Here is an 18,430-nt window from a genome sequence, read left to right as displayed (position 1 = left end):
TTCTCGTACTGCTTAAATTGACAGTTTCATGCGTATATCTGCTTGGAAAAAATTCCTATTATGCATGGTTACACAGAATATCAGATGATTAAAATTTAAAAGAATGGAAAAGAAAGAGACAGCATCAAACACTTCTTAAACACTTGAATTAATGCCAAGTACATTTAATGGAAAGAGTACAAAGTTACTTACTCAGGGTCTTGCACTTATTTTGTCTGATTGCATTATCTCTGAAATTTTGCTCTGTTTTGCTATTACAGTTGGAAACCAGAGGACTGATTTTAAGCACATACACCACATAACCACATAGCAGGAACTAGACAAACAGCCAGTTAAAATGGCAGGGAGGTACCATGCTTATTCCCAATGTCATTCCTCCAGCCATTTTAATTTTCCTGTAACCACCTGAGGCCTGGGTACCTCAAATGTTAAATATTAAGGCCCAATAATTTGGATCCTGCTAATTAAAACAATGATGGCCAATGCCAGAGTTGCTAATGAAAGCTAATAGCAAGCAGTATGGCCTCAATGTAAGGTTCAGATATCAGTTGTAGCATTTAATTGTGAGCCAGTAATGGATACACAAGAAAGCCTTGTACCTTCTCTGCCTCTTAACTTCTGTCTCTCCCATAATCAGTATTATTTCAAATTCACCCTCCTCTTATTCATGGTTCTGACGATATACCTTATGCTGGGGACTATCTCTGTAGTAGCTCCCTGCTGATCGAAATTCTACACATTCCAGTTGACCACCTCTTCACTCCCACCATGTTATAACAATCTACACCTCATGCTGCTGTTGCCAAAGGCATTGGCCATCTTTCCCATAAGACACAGGCAATGCCCAGACCTATATTCAAAGGTTGATGTCAGATTTAACACTTAACCCAATATCTGCGAAGAAATTAATTAATTAATTATGAAATAAATGTTTTCACTGAATACTATGGACATCTGACTTGTATGTGAATTGTTAAAAATACAAGCACTTACCTTATATGCCTTAATAATCAGCTGAAGGATATTTCTAGAATCACTTGCGAGAATTTCTACTGTTGCACCGGGTATAAGTTTTGCATAATTCTACAACAAAGCAACAAGTATGTGAGGATTATTTTTAACACAGTAGTGTGTATTTATAAAATACATTGTTGTGCAATTAGGAATATAAGCCTTTATTTCCAAAAACAGCTAGAAACTTTCAAAATATAATCATTATGACAAAATTTCAGATATCATTGGAGAATGATCAACTTTTTCTTTCTCTGTGAGACTGGTGAGTTCTTTGATATTTCCTTTGGTTTGAAATGTGGTACTATCTTACATGAATCTTCTAATTGTTCATATTGGGATTTAATGTTGTCATTAGACTTCATGTACTGTTCCAATGAACATTGTTTTCCAAATCGTACTAATGCATTCCGATAAGCATAATCCTGTTAAAGTTAAAATGGTTTGTAGTTTATAAGTGCTTTGAAATTACTTGGAAGAAGCAGTAATGCTCCACTATTTTTTCAGTTCAGGTGTAGTATAATGATGGTCAAACAACACTGAAATTAAATCAATACACAATGAACTAGAAGGTGTGAAAAGCCAATCATCAAGTCTGCGTCGTGAAAATGACAATAAAACCTTGCTCAAAATTTCCCAATGTTTTCCTCTGGTTGTTAAGGTGAGGAAATATATACTGGGAAAACATTTAGAGGGTAAAATTACTTACTGGTTCTCTAATGAAAACAACGGATTTACATCACAGAGAAATTAATCTAATTTGAACAATTGTCAGAATGTAACTTTTAACATATCTATGTGGTTGATGTTTACATGTGTATAAGCAGAATTGTGGGAAAATGATTGGTTAGTTTGATTTAAACAATGTAAATAGTCAGTGAGGCTTTACAATGTCTCAAAATGGGACCAGTTCCATATGAAAGATATAATTACCAAATGCAACAATGGCCCAGATTGTGGTGATGGTTAGCTGGCAGTTCTGTACAAAACCACTGATTACTTGCAGAGCACAAGTCCATATATTCCAGACTTTCACAACTGCACGCTGCAATGCAGAGGTTAGATGCAGGTACATCTGATCTCTCACTCTGCTTCTGGACTCACCAGAGCTCAGTGTCATTGCATAACATAGTGACCTGAGGAGCCAGATACACTTCACATTTAGCCCAAACTTTATATCAACGTATAGCACAGCCCCCTTCACTTGAATGGGGTCACTGAATTACCTTTAAAAAAGCGAGTGAAGGTAAGTGATGAACTTTTATCAACTTTTATTTTAATTAAATACAATGTTTTAACAAATTTGGGTCCACTAAATGTGCTTTCAAGTTGATTAATATTATTTTTTCAACTAAAAGCTTAAAGAAGATTACACTTTCAACTGTTTCCAAATGACTTTGATCATCAGAGACATTTAAATTCTGAAAAAGCTTTCAGACAGCATGTGCTATCAAAAGGCCATATGAAAAAAGTAATTTTCATAGTGACAAGGTTATGACAACCTTCTGAGGACAATGAGTGAACTTGGAAACCAGGTACTGTGCGAACTCTCAGTCCGAAAGGGATTGTTCCAGAGAGAAGGAGTCATTCACAAAGATTTGCCCCTGATATTGCAACAATAAAGAATACATTTTTTTCAGCTTTTGTTTCATCTAAATCATTCATCTCAAGCTGTTTTACCTTTACATTTTCTCGTCTCAACAAACTCAGCTATTTGTATTTCAAGAATGAAAGACTAAACTTGATTCTAGTTGAAATGATTCACCAATATTGTGCACCAAAATGAAGACATGCATTACTCTGGTGAGCAATAATACTTTAAACAAATGAAGGATAAAAGGTGTATGTTTTGTTTTTTATGATCCATAAAATAAAGGTTGTTTAGAGTCAAATGCCACAGTCCAGCTCTAAGGACATTCCTTTGTGGTAAACTCAATTTGGACTGGTTGCTATTAGATTAACCGATTCAAATGGAGTGGATAGCAAAGAATATTCTTACAGCTAGACTACAGCATTTGACGATAAGTAACTGTTTGTGGAACAGGCAAAAGTCATGTTCACGATTTTATTAACATTGCTTTTTTTTCCCATGGAGTCATAACATGGGAAATTTTCCTGAGTCTGAACCAAACTGTACAGAATTTCCTGGACACAATGGATGTTGAAAATATAAATCGGTGTCTTTATAGATATATGCTTCATCCTACCTAATTTTCACAACATCTGGGCAGTTCAGTCTGCTTGGGTATAGACCCAGGAAAATGTATCTTAATAACTATAAAGTCTATGTTGCAAATTTATATTTCAAAATTAAAGAAATTACTGAGATTCAAATACCATAAACTGTGATGAAATATTTGCTTCAATGTCCAGCCACAAATATTTATTTTTAGAAATACAAAGATGAATATGGGGTACTGTAGGAACCTACAAGTCTTTCAACTTCCACAGGATAAAATTTATCCTAATTATATAAAAAGAACTAGCAATCTCAAAGGGGACTGCAGTCCACACCTTGGCACCAATGGGAAAGGGACTGCAATAGAGCGAAGCATAGACATGCAATTTTTATAAGATATTCCACTGTTGGCTCAGACAGCATTTCTATAATCATTACCATGAGTCCTATGTGATGTGTAGAAAAAAGGAATAAAGTGCTTGCAGGAGAAAGGGTATCAAACAGACGCTAGAAAAGGAAGTAGTACCATCTTGGATAGCAGCATACAAGGAAGGCCTATGAAGAATTCAAACGTAGGTTTGGAGTAGATGTATAGCTCTCCCCCACCTAACAAAGAGGTTGGGTTCCTAAAGAACCCTTTTATATGGGAAAATTCAAATAACACAAGGTACAGGGATTCTAGCTGCCGTGAAAGGTGAGAAAAAAAGTCAAAAACAAGTCAATCTCCTTGCAAGGATGGAGTAAGTCAAAAGCAAACCATATTGGTTTGACAAGATGAAACTTGAAGTCAGTCATCAATGGCCAATGTTGTCAGATGGAAAATTGTAGGTGTTCAAGAGAGTTTTTATTCCAAATCAAAAGCTATTAAATGCTACTGGTTTGACCTGTGCTTGAAAGGCAGTCTCTAAATGTGCTCAGTTAATGTAGAGAACAAAACCTTTGATAAGTGATAAATTAAATAAAGCCCTTTGCTATCACAAAGATTCATTCAGTAAATGCTCTCTAACTGGTGGAGAGCTGTGTGTCAATGCTTGAAGTGTGAGGAATCAGGCTAGTGAGCTACAACTACAAATAACTGTGAGGAAATACACTGAAGGGGCAATAATGGACATGTGGATTAAAAATGTTAAGAGCTCAGCACTCAACATTCACAGATACAAAATACTCAGAAAGGTTAAGGAAAGTATATTCTTGACCCAATTAGGCAGGAACCTTTTCTGAATCTTATATTAATCACTGAAGGTGTTGAAATGTTTTCAGTTACAATGGAGAACAAAATTACCTTGTATATACTTAGCTGCTCATCTGTCACAGCAAAAATCAACAGGATATCATTTTCCACCAACTTTTCTATTAGCTGTCCAAGTGAAGGATATTCCTACAATCAAAAAGAAATGTAAAATGAAATTATTCAGGGTTTTATGGTTCAGTTGAATAATATATTGGAATTGGTTTATTATTGTCACTCGTACCAAGGTACAGTGAAAAACTTGTCTTGCATACTGTTCGTACAGATCAATTCATTACACAGTGCATTGAGGTAGTACAAGGTAAAACAATACAGAATGCAGAGTAAAGTGTCACAGTTACAGAGAAAGTGCAGTGCAGGTAGACAATATGGTGCAAGGTCAGAACAAGATGGATTGTGAGATCAAGAGTCCATCTTATCGTAATATACAGATGTATAATGTAATGAACAGGGGAAGACCTACTGTTCCATTCACCTGTTCTACATAGTTGTAATGGTTGAAGTGGCCACAATAGACTGAAATAAAATGCTGGAAATATTTGGCAGGTCAGTTCAGTTGAGTATTTCCAGCATCTACAGTTTATTGCTTTTAAGTAACACATTGAGACATCTGGGAAAAGGTGAAAATAAAACTCACAAAATGCCTAATTAGGAAAATAAAAGGGAGATTCCTCTCCAGCGCAGGCAACTAAACTACCATAATCTTCGTCCCAGAAACAGCTACAGTTCTCTTTTCAAGGAATATATTAAAAAAATCAGCATTCCTCAAATAAGGTCCAGTATTTTCCAAGAAATGAATTAACTTACTACCAACCAAATTCTATCCTATATAACTTGCAAATGTAAACTCTGGTCCTCCAAAATTTGTACAATTGAAATAATTAATGCACAAAGTGTCTATTACTTTCTATCCCTTTATCAAATTACCCTTACAAACTCTTCAAAGTCCTATCAGGATAACTAATATATTTTAAACTGGGAATTAATTTTCTGACCTTCCTTTAAATCCACAAGAACACTTCCAAATGGCCTTAGGTTTCAACCATGGTCCCTACTCATTACCATGACTGCCAAATGCCCTTACGTTTTTTCAAGAATGGTGCCACCTTCCTCACAGATGAGTGCAGTATGTGCAAATAATGCAGATGTGCAAAAAACTGTATGAAAAACAGATAAACATGAAATCATTGTACCGCACTAATACTTCCCTTGAGGCAATCTTTGACTCACATACCTGTCTGATAAAAATTTTTGGATTACTCAAAACTTTCATTTTTTTCACCAAAGACTCTTTATTAACGAACTTTGTAAAATGCATTTCTCTGACAATTTCTTCCTCAGTCAGTTCTCTTAGCATTATATTAATTTAATAAACAGATAAGGGATGTAAATATATGGTGATAGACTAGTGTCAGAAAGAGGAGTTCCATTTCAGGGGACACTGGCACCAATACTAGGAGAGGAACAAACTATATGTTGGGATAGTCTCCATTTGAACTAGCTGGGACTGGGGTTAAAGCGGGAAAGATAAATTGGAAGGTTTAGAGGACCTTAGACTTGAAGTGGCAGAAGCCTGGGTTGAAAAGGTGATATAAATAAGAGCCCTAAGATACATGAAAAAGGAAAAGAGCAAAATCAGAAATTGTGCTTTTGGAGCTGCAGGCAAAGGAAAAACTAACTGTGAAATTTCTTATTTATTTATCATAGGATGTGGCCATCATTGGCAATGTGGTGACTTATTGCTCATCCCTAGTTGCCAGGCAAGAACAGCAGATTTCTTTCCCTGATGAACATGAACAAATGAGGTGGGTTTTCACTATAGTGGTTTCGTGATGATTTCATGGTTACTGAAACTAGCTTAATTCCTGATTTATTTAATTACCTGAATTCAAATTCCCTGGTTGCAATGGTGGGATTCGAATTTGCAGTACAGGATCAATGCTGGCCCAGTGACTTAACCACTGTGCTGTCCTACCCCCTAAGAGTAATTATCCAGGAGAGATAAATTTAAAATGTATGAGTAAATCATTGATGGAAAAGAACAGGTTCAGAGGTGTGCCCAACATACAAATGTACAAGGAACAATGTGAAAGAACAGCAGGTGCAACTTCAACTTGGGTGAAATGTCATTTTAGTTACTACTGAGTCACGGCTAGAAGACTTGGAATTAAATATAGTGAGTTGGAAGGTGAATGGGAAAGATTTGGAAAATTATACCATGGGTATATCATAAACTCAATGTCATTTCAGTGGTAAGAGAGGATATAATGAAATTAAGGAATGGAAAATGTGAGAATTATGGTTCAGTGGAAGGATTAAAATCAGAGGTACTCAAGGGACCAGAACTGGAGTAGTACAGGGGATCCAGAGAGTTCCAGTTCTGAAGATTTCAAAAATTATGAGATGAAATAGAGCAAGATATGAGAAATGTAACAGATGTTAGCAAGCACAATTGGGAATTTGTGCATGTCAGATCATGGACATCAGAATTCTAGATAATCTCAAGGTTACGGAGGGTAGAACAAGGAAGCCAAAGGGCATTCAGTACTCAATAGCTCCATTTCATTTCAGTGAGTGAGATGGGCCTCAAAAGAATTGAAATGGAATAGTTAAGCCTTGAGGTTAGAAAGTTACAGATGAGGTTTTCACCAGCTAAGCTGAAGTAGGTTTAAAGACAGGAAATGTTGGGGTGGTAGAGATATATGATCTCAGTGATGGTGCAGATGTGTGGTTAGATCATTAGTGAGTCAAGTATGATTCCAAAGTTCCTAACAGGCTCCTTCATCCCCAACACACTTGCCAGTAAAATTGATGGGAACAAGAAGCCATTGCAGGTGAGTACCGTCCCACCTAGCTGTATGACAGTTACATTTTCAGTAAAATATTAACTCTGTTCTCTAATTGGAAATCAAATGAAAAAGCCTTTGTAATGTTTTTCCATCAGACTTCCGTGACAGAAGACAAACGTTTTGAGTCACGACTAGGTACACCGGAACGCTGTCACAAAAGACAAGATCAACAGTTCAAGGTGGTGCATAGTAATTTCCGAATGAGTCAGTGTCTGTATTTATTAAAGATACCTGCAAGTTTGCTCTTGAAATGTACCCAGTTAAGCTTTCAACAATATTTCCTCGTGTTGAAATTCAAATTAAAAAGCTATTAAACGTCTTTAAGCTTTCAAGAATACTTCCAGGGAGCTTTAATGATTGAAGTCAATTACGCAAAATCAAATATTCAAAGGTTTATGAGCTGCCTTAGTTTATCAGACCTTATATATTTAAAAAGCAGGTGAAATGTGTAACATTTTTATGCCAGACAGGAATTGTGAATTTCTGTGAGACTTATCCTGCTGAATAAAAGAACCACAAGATCACAGACATTTATAGCAGAGAAGGGCCATTTGACCCATTATGTCAAAGCTGCCCAAAAGTTAGCTGTTTAGGTTACTCTCATTTCCCAGCTGTCAGTCCACAGCCTTGTACACTACAACCCATCAAGTGCTCACCAGATATCTTGTGAATGTGATGAGGGTTTCTGCCTCATCCACATTTCAGGCAGTGAATTCCAGCTCAACACGATATTGTAGAGAGTCTCTGCTCATAACTGCAATTTGCCAGCCCTTGTAATGTCTTCACAGATCACCTTCACACCCTCTCTTTTCTTCCCAGTGTGGTGACCAGAACTGTACACAGAACAGTACTCCCTGTGTGTTAATTGCAATATTCAACATTCACATCCTTTCTTTTCTGGAGACCTTGCCCTTCCATGCCACCATTCAGCCCCACACATAAATCTTATCCATCTTGTAGCCTTGAGTATATTCTCCATTCCTTTTGTTTCTGCTAGTTATGGCAAGATAGCAATGGAAACACTAAGCATGGACAAGTGAACTGCTCTGACATCATTTCATTTTTCCACCATCATTACCTGTAATACCTGGTGCTTTTCTCAGATTCAACAAAAATCAGTTGTGGAAACAGGAAATGACTGACAATTTTAAAGATGCTGGAAGAGATGACCATTTGAGATTGATTCCAGAAAAGTGCAAGTAAGCAAAAGTAACTCCCAAATTCCAACATCAGTGTAGGAACAAACTAGTTATAGACCACTAAGCCTTGGCAGATTTGGGAAAATTATGCAAGGAGTGGTGAGGAATTCTTTAAGGATCCACTTAAAGGGAGGAGATTAAAGGGAGGTATTTAACGCGATTTTATCAACCAACAATCACATTTAGAAAATATATTTTCCTGTTCTTGTTGATGGAGGTAGAACAGCAGATGCTGTTTGACAGGAATTGACGCACAAGACCACTGCACAATTTTCAGGGCATAAAGGAGAAGAATGAATTGTTAAATGTTACGTTAGTGTGGATTCTAGGATATTGGCAGGAATAAAGATGTTCGCAGGGTTACCTTTGGGCTTAATGATAATGGACTGGATTTTTGTCTCTGCAGTGAATGAACAATGCCAACTACTCATTAGACTTAAACGTACCCACAGGAAGTGAGGACTGGAATACACTGCAATTAGAAATCTACTTTTTGGTACAATATTCTCAAAAGATGTAATATAAATAATGCTCAAAATGCTCAGCAAATCAAGCAGAATCTATACTGAGTTCTGATTTTTTTAGTTAGAATCTGAGCCAAGCTGGCAAGGCACACATAAATTCTGTGTCGAAGAAGTGCTCGGGGAGAAGAGGGGCTTCTTCTTAAATTTCTGCAGTACTTCCAGTGAAGGTAGTCCCACAATACTGATGGGAAAGTAATTCCAGATTTTAGGCCCAATGAGTTTAGTGTAGGAGTCGGAGGAGGACATTCTGGTAGTGGTGTTCCTGTGCACCTGTTATCATTGTCCTTCTTGTTGACTGAGATTGAGGGTTGCAGGTATTGATGGAGTAGCCTTGGCCAGTAACTTCAGTGCATGTTTAGATTGTACACACTACAACTATTGTGTGATGGTAGGGAAAGGAATGAACATTTACAATGGTGGATGGGGTGCCATAGAAACTACTTGCCTTGTCCTGGATGGTGTCGTGCATCTTAAGTATTTTTGAAACTGCATTCATTCAGGAAAGCAGAGAATATTCATCCACACTCCTGGCTTATGTCTTGTTAATGGTGGAAAGGCTTTGGGTTGTCGAGGGTAAGCATTTGCTGCAGGATACACTGTATTTGCCTGCTATTAATGTGTATGATCCAACTGAGTTCTTGGCTAATGACAAACAACAGGATGTTGATGGTAGAGGGCTCACAACTTTAATGTCATTGACTCTTGAGAGTAGTTGGTTAGATACTTTCTTGTTGGAGGTGGTCAGTATCTAGTGCTTTTGTGGCATAAATGTTATTTGCCACTTATTAGCCTATGCCTGAATGTTGTCTAGATCTTGCTGCATGCAGCTGTAGACCGCTTTATTTGCCTGGGAATTCTAAATGGAATTAAATGTTATGCAATCAACAACAAACATCCCCACTTCTAATGCTCTGAACACAAAAAACAAGTCACTGATGAAGCAGCTGGTGAAGATATTAGGCATAGTTATCAGAAGAAGCAGAAACATACATGTGGGACAAGGGAATGGACACGTGCCTGGTCAGCTTGGACCAGAAGACCTTTGACAGGATATTGCAAATGTATCTGATGGACGAGCTCCCCAAAATAGGCTTTGGGAAGGGACTCAGGAATTGGATCCAACTGCTCTACGCTGAAAGTAGTGCAGTCCAAATCAATGGGTAGGAAACAGATAACTTCCCCATCAAATATGGAGTCAGGCACAGTTGCCTACTCTCCCATCCCGTTTGTATGTTGCACAGAACCCTTTGCTGAGTCCATTAGGAAGACATGGACATACGAGTGGTGATGATGCCAGGCAATGGAGGCATGCAGATCAAAGCCTCCCTGCACAATGACAACATCACAGTCATCTTCTCGGATCCAAAATCAATCTGAAGATTGAAGAGCATGACCCAACCAGTCCCCCTTTCCCTTCACCATCAGGTCTGACTACCTGAAGGTGCTGGGGATCTGGTTCAGAGGGGCTGAGGAGTGTAATACAAATTGGCTGGAGCGGTTAGGTAAGGTGCAACAAAAATTGGGACTGTGATGGTCCATCTCAATGGCAAGCAAGAATATGATCATCAGGTGTGAGGTGCTCTCGGTGTTGCTGTATGTGGTCCAGATGTAGCCCTTCCTCTGCTGCAGCCATCTTCCTTTTCATCTGGGGATTCAAGGTGGAGCATTGTCAACGGGTCGTGATGCACAATTCCCCAGGAAACGAGGGGGAAAAGTGTACCCAATATTTCCCTTGTCCTGATAGCCACCTTTGTGTGTGGCTACATCAAGCTGTGTATAAAACCAAAGTACACAACACCATATGTCACTGCGTGATGAGGTTCCACTTGTCCCCAGGGTTACAAGGGTGGCCCTGGCCTCATTGCTGCACAATGTTCTACTCATTGCCGCACTATGAAAAAATTCTTTTATGAAAGCATCTTTGGCCACAAATCCATCAGTATTGATCAGCATGGAACATCCTGCAGGCACTGTGAGAAAAGGACATGATGGATCCTTGAGCAGACTGTCAAAACCATTTGGCAGGCTGCCTCGAGTGCCTCAATCACCGGAACTCACCAACAAGCACCAAGACCTTGGCTAACAGTGAGAGGAGCCCTCACGTTCCGATCTTCCCTGCACAGTCAGTGTCTCAGCCGCAATGCATGCTGCCCTAACACTCTCTGATTTGCAGACTGTTCCCATTAATGCATACTGAGACACACATCAAGTGTTGCTGGAAGATCTTCAAAGACTCACTTTAGTCTGCCCGAAGCTTGTTGGTCTTCCAGAACAACAAGATGTCCATAAGGGAATGCTGCCACTTTGCACAGTTCAGGCTGCAGGAATATGTGCTGAGGGATGCACTGAAGCTTGGTGCAGCCAATGCAAAGGCTTTGTGGGGAAGGATTGTAGTTTATGGTCCTGCTGTCAATGGACATTTGAGGGGCTATGCCCTGTGTAAAAGCCTCCCAAACACAAAGCGTGTATTATCCAAATAGGCCATGAGTGGCAATGGTGCTTTGTACACAGAACATATAGACCCGACAACACTATGAATGTATGGATTGGACAACACTATGAATATAAAGCCACATACTGTTTTTGTATTTCTTATGTGTATTTTTTATGAATAACGTTTATTTATGAAATAAAAAATTTCAAACTCAGCTCCAAGTGCAAACTACCCATGTTCCTGACCACCCCCCCCCCCAAAGCACCCTCACCCCCATTATTCCTTCCCTCAAATGCACACCTGGACTTCACCCTGGACACCCACCTTACACCCTGGATCAATGACAGATTCCTGAACAACTGGAGAGCAGATTACTGAAGTTTTGCTCTAACTGCTGCTTTAATAAGAATGGTTGCCAAATCTACCAATGTATCTTCAGTTCCTACATTGCAATAAATCATGAGCTTTATCTCCCAGAAAAATACCAGCAACAGAACTCTGTAGCTTCAGATTTAACCTATTAATATCTTCCACACTTGTGGCCTTTCATAAATTGTAATATTCTGGCCTAAACAAACTAGACTGAAACAAAACTAATCACATTCAAAGACGTTTACTGAGAAAGCCCATGAAGAGTAAACACTTGGAATTTTCAGCAGTGTGAATATTTGCAGTTAAAAGTTTACACATCCAACGTTTACCTGAGTGCCCCCCCCCCCCCCCCAGTTTCATATTTTCAAAACCACTGAGCCAGATGGTGCCCAACCCCGCCCAGACTTGCTGGTGGCCCTGTGTCCTTGGCTACTGCTGGCATCGCTACCACCAGGGGGGAGTGGCAACGAGCAGCCCCAAGGCCGCTGGAAGGGGAAACCGAGGCCCCGCCCAGGACTGCCCTGATGACCTTCTGACAGCTCCTGCAGATGAAGGCTTTCTCACCTTTCTCAGAGACATTTGGAATTTACTGAACTGGACATAAAGTCAGTGACTCCTTTCAAGTAAATGGAACTTCTGAGGGGCCAGATACAGATTGTATCCAGCCACAAAGCTCAGAAAGCTATAGAAGCCAATGGTAAGAGCAGGAATGGAGTAAGGGGTTTGATCTACACCTGCGCAGAGTCCAGGATACACTTAAGCTCATTGAGTTTGTTTTCCTATGTTAGTAATAGTCAAATAAACAAGACATTTTTTGAATTAAAAATAAAACTACTTTTACCATTGTTCTTGTCTTGGCATACATGTTCTGGCTGTCCAAGTGGCATTTTCCATCATGAGGAATGACAATACCAGCCAACTTGCTGTCCATTCCAAAATGTGTATCTGCATCACTCACAAATACCAGTAAATGCAAGGAATCATTTCGCCAACCAATTTTTTCCTAAAATATAGATTAATAATACTTCAAGTTACTTTAAAACATTTAAATCATTAAATTTTGCACCACAAAGACTAGTCCTATAACAGGGTTGCTAACTTACCTTACATACAGATGCTTGCAATATTGCATCAAACCCTCCTTCAGGTGTATCCACATTTGCAGATATCTGTTGATTTCGAACAACTTCATTAAACTTTGTGGTGTCTTCAGTCAGTGAAAGCATGTGCTTATAACCGAAAGCAGGCAAACAATGCTCATACATATCCCTATTTTAAAAGAAAAAGTATATATATAATAGTTTTCTGTTTGCAAGCACAATAGAATTTACAATGTGTCATGAGGAAAATAATATTGATTTCATATTGCATTAATATTGTAAAGGCCTGCATGGGACAAGTCATCGCATTTAGATTGGTTTACATTTCTTATGTTCAATTGTACGTAATGGTGCAAATAACAATGTCTGGGCAGTTTAGGCATTTTCATCATTTATAGTCAGATTTCAGAACATACAAGTATTTTTAAACCTATTTTGAGACAGAACACAAATGGTGTGAGAAAGTCCCCTTAGGAAGTCTCACATTATTTGCCCAAAGTCAAGTAAGGTCCTCAGGATTTATAATTACAAGTTTAGCATCACTCTCAGGAGCAAATATCTTTGTGTTGATGCTAAATGCACTCCAATATCAATATTTGTACTATAAATATAAATATCTGTAACAACATTTAAGAGACATCGTGACAGGTCCTTGAATGAGTAGGACACAGAGGGAGATGGAATTAGTTCAGGCAAATGTAGATAGGTATTATGGTCAGCATAGATGCGATGGCCTGTTTCTATGCTGTACCAGTCTATGATTCAATTACTTCATTTTATGGTTAATGCGATAGAATTTGTATTGTTTGAATTGAATGCATGTTTTTGTTTCATTTATATCAGGCTAAATTAATTCAGTCATTTATTTCAGAATCTGGAAACAGGGTGATATTTCCCATGCATTCATAAATGAAGAAACACATACTGCAACAGGAATGCAACAGAAAATGTTGGTGGACCAGATCATACTGTCAAAATAACTGAGGCCAAAGTCACTCATTGTTAATTTTGTGTAACTTTAGGCAAGGAACAGGTAGCAGTTAAATGTCAGTCTGGGGAAGTTATTGTCTGAATTATTTGCTGTACTGTGAGCCATGTTGGCATAATATTTCACAGTCTCATCATGGACAGATCTTAAATTTTGTCAATTTGTTATATTTTCATAATAGATAAGAACGAAGTTCGCCACTGAAAGGAGTTGATATCAGAAAACAACCGTCATAATATAATATTTCTAAATTATTGCAAATCCCTCTGGTTCCGAAAAGTACAAAGTCTCCATGCTTCATATATCAGGAGCAGAAGACTGACTCTTCATGGTGTAATTGGACAAGTAAAGTTTGCAAACCCATTTTAATCCAGGCTAATCGACTTTCAATGAGATAGAGCTGAAAAGTAGTACTTACGTGATAACAGTTCTAGGCACCTTTATTTCCTTTTTGTGTGATTTTATTTTTATATTGAATTAACCCACTCTAATTTACACATTCCCTTCAAGACCTTCTGCTTTAATTTTCCCGATCCTTCAATCTGATTGCCTAAAGACAAATCCTGTAGGTTTTCCAGTTCACTCAGGTCCTCGATCCCCTCTTTCCTTCGCTATTTGTTCTGAGTTTGTTTTTTTTAAAGAAAAAATACCCCACACCAAATGTTGAAGACTACAGAAAGCAAACACAATTAAATGCCTTGCTGCAGCAATGTGATCCGTTATCGTTCTATTTAAAAGGTTATGGTTTTTCTATTCTTCAAAAATATCGGTATTACGCACTGCACTTACGCTAATTTCAGACCACAACCCAGTGGCGATATTGTAGCTTTAAAACTCTCCTTTTATCAGCTCTGGTCTGTCGCATCCATCTGCTGACGAGGTTTATAATATCGGGAGAGAGCTCTTTTTCGAAAAACCTTCAGCTGCTTTCATGCTGCACGTTTATTGCGTGCAAAGCGCAAATGCTGCGCAAAGTCGAACCCATCTCTAGAGTCAAAAGATTTAAAATCCCTTCCCTTGGGAGAGTCATTCTGTTCTGTTCCGTGCCTGGTTGAGCCCCAACTCCACGTTATATCCTGCACTGAATGCATAATAGAATAAACTGCGGGTTGATAAATTTAAGTCTGTAAAAGTGCAATCTAAACATTTAAAAAACTGATTCTAGGCCAACTTCAAACGGTGGAAACCCCTTCCCTGGTAAAGTTTAGAGTAACTGCACTGTGACTAAGAAGGAACAAAGAAGGAAAATAAGACTTATTCAATAATCAGCAGAATTTGCCTTTTTAGTTAGCTTAGCAATCAGTTTTGTTTTAACTTGATGTTAAAATGCAGATCTGTTCTCGGGCCACCAGGAAAAGCAGCCCCATTCGGGAACAGGAGTAACCTAGATGACCTGAACCATAGGTATGTTTTGCAACATTGCTTGACAACACCCTGCTTTAATTTCCCGGGCTTCCGACAAGAACTCTGCACGGATCTTAATAACAAAACGAATTGCATACCGGCAGGGATTCATTAAATCAACGGGAGTTGTTTTGATAAAAGGAGACGCTGGCTTTTCTACGAATGCTCCGAAGCCTAGTTTGAAGTTGCTGGTTAATTTGGCCATCTCTTTGGATAAAGTGGAGCCCAGTTCTTTAATTGTGGCCACATCATCAACCATAGAGGCAGAAAGGTCCATTAGATAATAGAGGTCAACTGGATAATCTTCAGCCTGGCGCACATCCACAGTGAATGTCACCTGATTACCTGACAGAAAATTATAATTTCATATATTAAAACCAAAAGTTTAAGAGTTGACGTATTAATTACTTATATCTGAAAGACCGAGTGTGAGTCATCTGATTGATTCATATCACTGATAGCTTCATTATACTGCTTAATCATTCTACTCATTTTGGGTTAGGCTTTGCTTTCATAGTGAAAAGGCTCTAAGTTTCTCATTCAACAATCTCGTGTTTTTGACCGTATGGTACAATTTGCAAAACTTAGTTTTTACCGAAACGATATCGTCCCGGCTCACTCAGAATGAATGGAATATCCAGTTGGTGTGATTTGCCCATTTAATTGGATGATCAGACGTCTGTTGGGGTATTTCAAAGCACTATAACCAGATATTCGGGTCGGGTGTTTTAAGGTACAAGGGCCAAGTGTCATGGGACAGGATAGCGTGTTTTCAATATTTCAGTTAAACCCTTTGAAAAGTTGTGCTCGCTCTTCTTTCAGCCACATTCATGATGTTACCCTCGATCGAGTTTACCTGGTCGCAGATTCAGTACAAGTTTTTTGGGGAGTATTTTGTATCCTTCTCTCGCCCGCTTTTTCTCGGCTCCAGCCTTAAAGTCTCATTTCTTATAATATGAACGTGCTAGCCGGGAACTCCACAAATTCCAGAGAACATCCTCGTCGTAAAAGATTGTCGAGAGTGTCGCACCTTCCTCCAGAATTTAAATCACCATTGAAGTCCTAAAATAAACATTTCACATTTCATGTCGGCATTGTAATAGGTACCTTTTCCAAAACTAAAACAGGTCATGGAATGTCACCCGAGTAAAAGAATATTTTGAAATCTCGAAACTTCGCATTTGCTTTCACAGTATGTCCTTAGCATTGCTAAATATAGTTGTACATTGCCGTGATTAGGAACACAATATTATTCAAAGATTCGTTTAAACTCTCCCCATTTTTAAATATTAGTAATATTTTTTCAAACGTTTTTCCGTTTATTTTATCTGTAAACATAAACTCAAATATTTTTTGCTGCAAGCACTTTGAACTGGATATATCAATTGTAATTTTATATTTATTTCATTGTAACGTGTAGCAAACATTTTGTTCATCTAGGCTTCATCTAGGATTTATAAAATCAGATTTCTTTGCAGTAATCTATTTAATTAATCTAGATCACGGTGTTTAAATAGCTAGGATAACATACGTTTTGACTGAGTAATTTTCCACCTTGAAAAGCCTTATTTTAGGGTGGATTGATTGTTTCTGATAATTTCTCGCCTTCAGGAGTGTTTGGGTGAAGAGTAGGCCATGAGGGGGAACGATATGAGCAAACACTTTGTCATGTTCAGTGTTTCCAAATCCGCATAGAATGGGTTATTCATTTACTTCTTCTGTAGTACACTTAATCGCAATTACTGTACCACAACGCCCAAGTATGGAGGAGAAGGCTGTTGTTTTAATGGATTAACTATTATCTCGTGGTCGCTTCACGGCCTGCATGAAAAGGAACATGCAGAGCATCGCTCCAAAACTTTGTTAAACAGTGGACTGACTGTAAAGTCCTTTGAAGGCTTGATCATGTTTTAAAAGCGTTTGTTCTACCTCTTGAAAGCACCAACCACATTGCGGCCCGAGCTTCAGACAGTCTTCACAAGTGTCTGCATTTCCAGAAGAGCAAGAACCTGGGGAGAAAACAATGGAGGCATGACTGACCAGAGTTTGCACTGAAGCAGTAGCACTTGATAGGAGGTGTACCGAGGAAGATGACTTCTTTAAAAAAAAATCCACTCGTGGAAATTAGAACAATTATTTATAGCAATGGTTTCAAACAAACTCCCCTCCCCCGTAAAATCAGCTACAATATACAGATGTAGATTCATAACCTGTACATGGGTAAATGGTGCTTGCGTATATTATCAAAAACCAAACGATTTCATTTCACATGCCGCACAATGAGCTTCAGTGCACGTTATCAGAAATATCTAAGATTGTGAAGCAGGGTATATGGGACCTCGCTTTCACGTTGAGCAAATACAAGTCCATGCAGCAAGTGAATATGGCCATGAACTCACCTGCAGCACTGCTTAACATCTCTCCTAGAAGTAACACCATTGTCACCAGGTCCACTCTCATGTCTTTAAATTTGAACAGGCACAATAAACAGGCAAAACAAAAGGATAAATTCCAAGCAGCAGGGAAAGGACCTGAAATCTGCCGATACCTGCAGCCACGGGCTTTGCGAGGGAGGAGCTTCAAACAGGGAGCAAGGGACGTGCAGTCTACCTTCCACCTGCGGAGGTGGAGCAGACAGCTGACATTTGGAGACGCCGAGGGCTATGGTCACCATGGTGTAGCCGCCTCGCCCCTGCCCTTCGCCAACTTCCTTCTTCCTTTTTTGGTAAAGACAGATATGGAGAAAAATCTGCTGGAAAGGCGGATCTGCAGAGAAAGGCAGGGAGAAGCGGCAGCGCTCACCTGGCCCATTGGCGGCCGCCACTTCCGGCAATCTGCACAGTAACATTGTTGACGTTAACAACATCACTGCTTCAGAGCGCACACCTGACTGCTCACTAACTTCCCCACCATGTTGTGATCAGGTTGCTTCAACTTTGCAACTCCAGGATTTCGTGATAGTCGTTGAACGATTGTTAGCTGCAAACCAGAAAACAAATGCACGTAGTTTTAAAAGCATTATTATCCGCATTGTAGAAAGCGCCAACGGCACAGGACGTCTCTTATTATTTACATGCTGACTATAGTTTACAAGCCTGAACGAACATACCTGGCTCCGGAG

The 18,430-nt window shown here is 38.9% G+C and overlaps 1 protein-coding gene across 1 annotated transcript in view; it reads right to left on the bottom strand.

The window, feature by feature from the left end:
- The window catches only part of itgb6 (integrin, beta 6), a 43,446-nt gene extending 25,419 nt beyond the window's left edge, over positions 1 to 18,027 (bottom strand). Inside the window, exons 1-8 of the mRNA XM_052028686.1 lie at positions 17,709 to 18,027; positions 17,239 to 17,318; positions 16,166 to 16,371; positions 15,408 to 15,654; positions 12,921 to 13,086; positions 12,659 to 12,820; positions 4,473 to 4,568; positions 994 to 1,083 (exon numbers count right to left, since the gene is read on the bottom strand). Coding sequence (XP_051884646.1) covers positions 994 to 1,083; positions 4,473 to 4,568; positions 12,659 to 12,820; positions 12,921 to 13,086; positions 15,408 to 15,586 — 693 coding nt within the window. The 5' untranslated portion in view covers positions 15,587 to 15,654; positions 16,166 to 16,371; positions 17,239 to 17,318; positions 17,709 to 18,027. The remainder of the gene's footprint in view (positions 1 to 993; positions 1,084 to 4,472; positions 4,569 to 12,658; positions 12,821 to 12,920; positions 13,087 to 15,407; positions 15,655 to 16,165; positions 16,372 to 17,238; positions 17,319 to 17,708) is intronic.
- Between the last annotated feature and the right edge of the window lie 403 nt (positions 18,028 to 18,430).

The sequence above is a fragment of the Pristis pectinata genome, chromosome 1 (genome assembly GCF_009764475.1).
Source record: "Pristis pectinata isolate sPriPec2 chromosome 1, sPriPec2.1.pri, whole genome shotgun sequence".
Classification (NCBI taxonomy): Eukaryota; Metazoa; Chordata; class Chondrichthyes; order Rhinopristiformes; family Pristidae; genus Pristis; species Pristis pectinata.
Note: the sequence above shows the minus strand (reverse complement) of the source record. Positions and strands in the feature narration are given on the sequence as shown.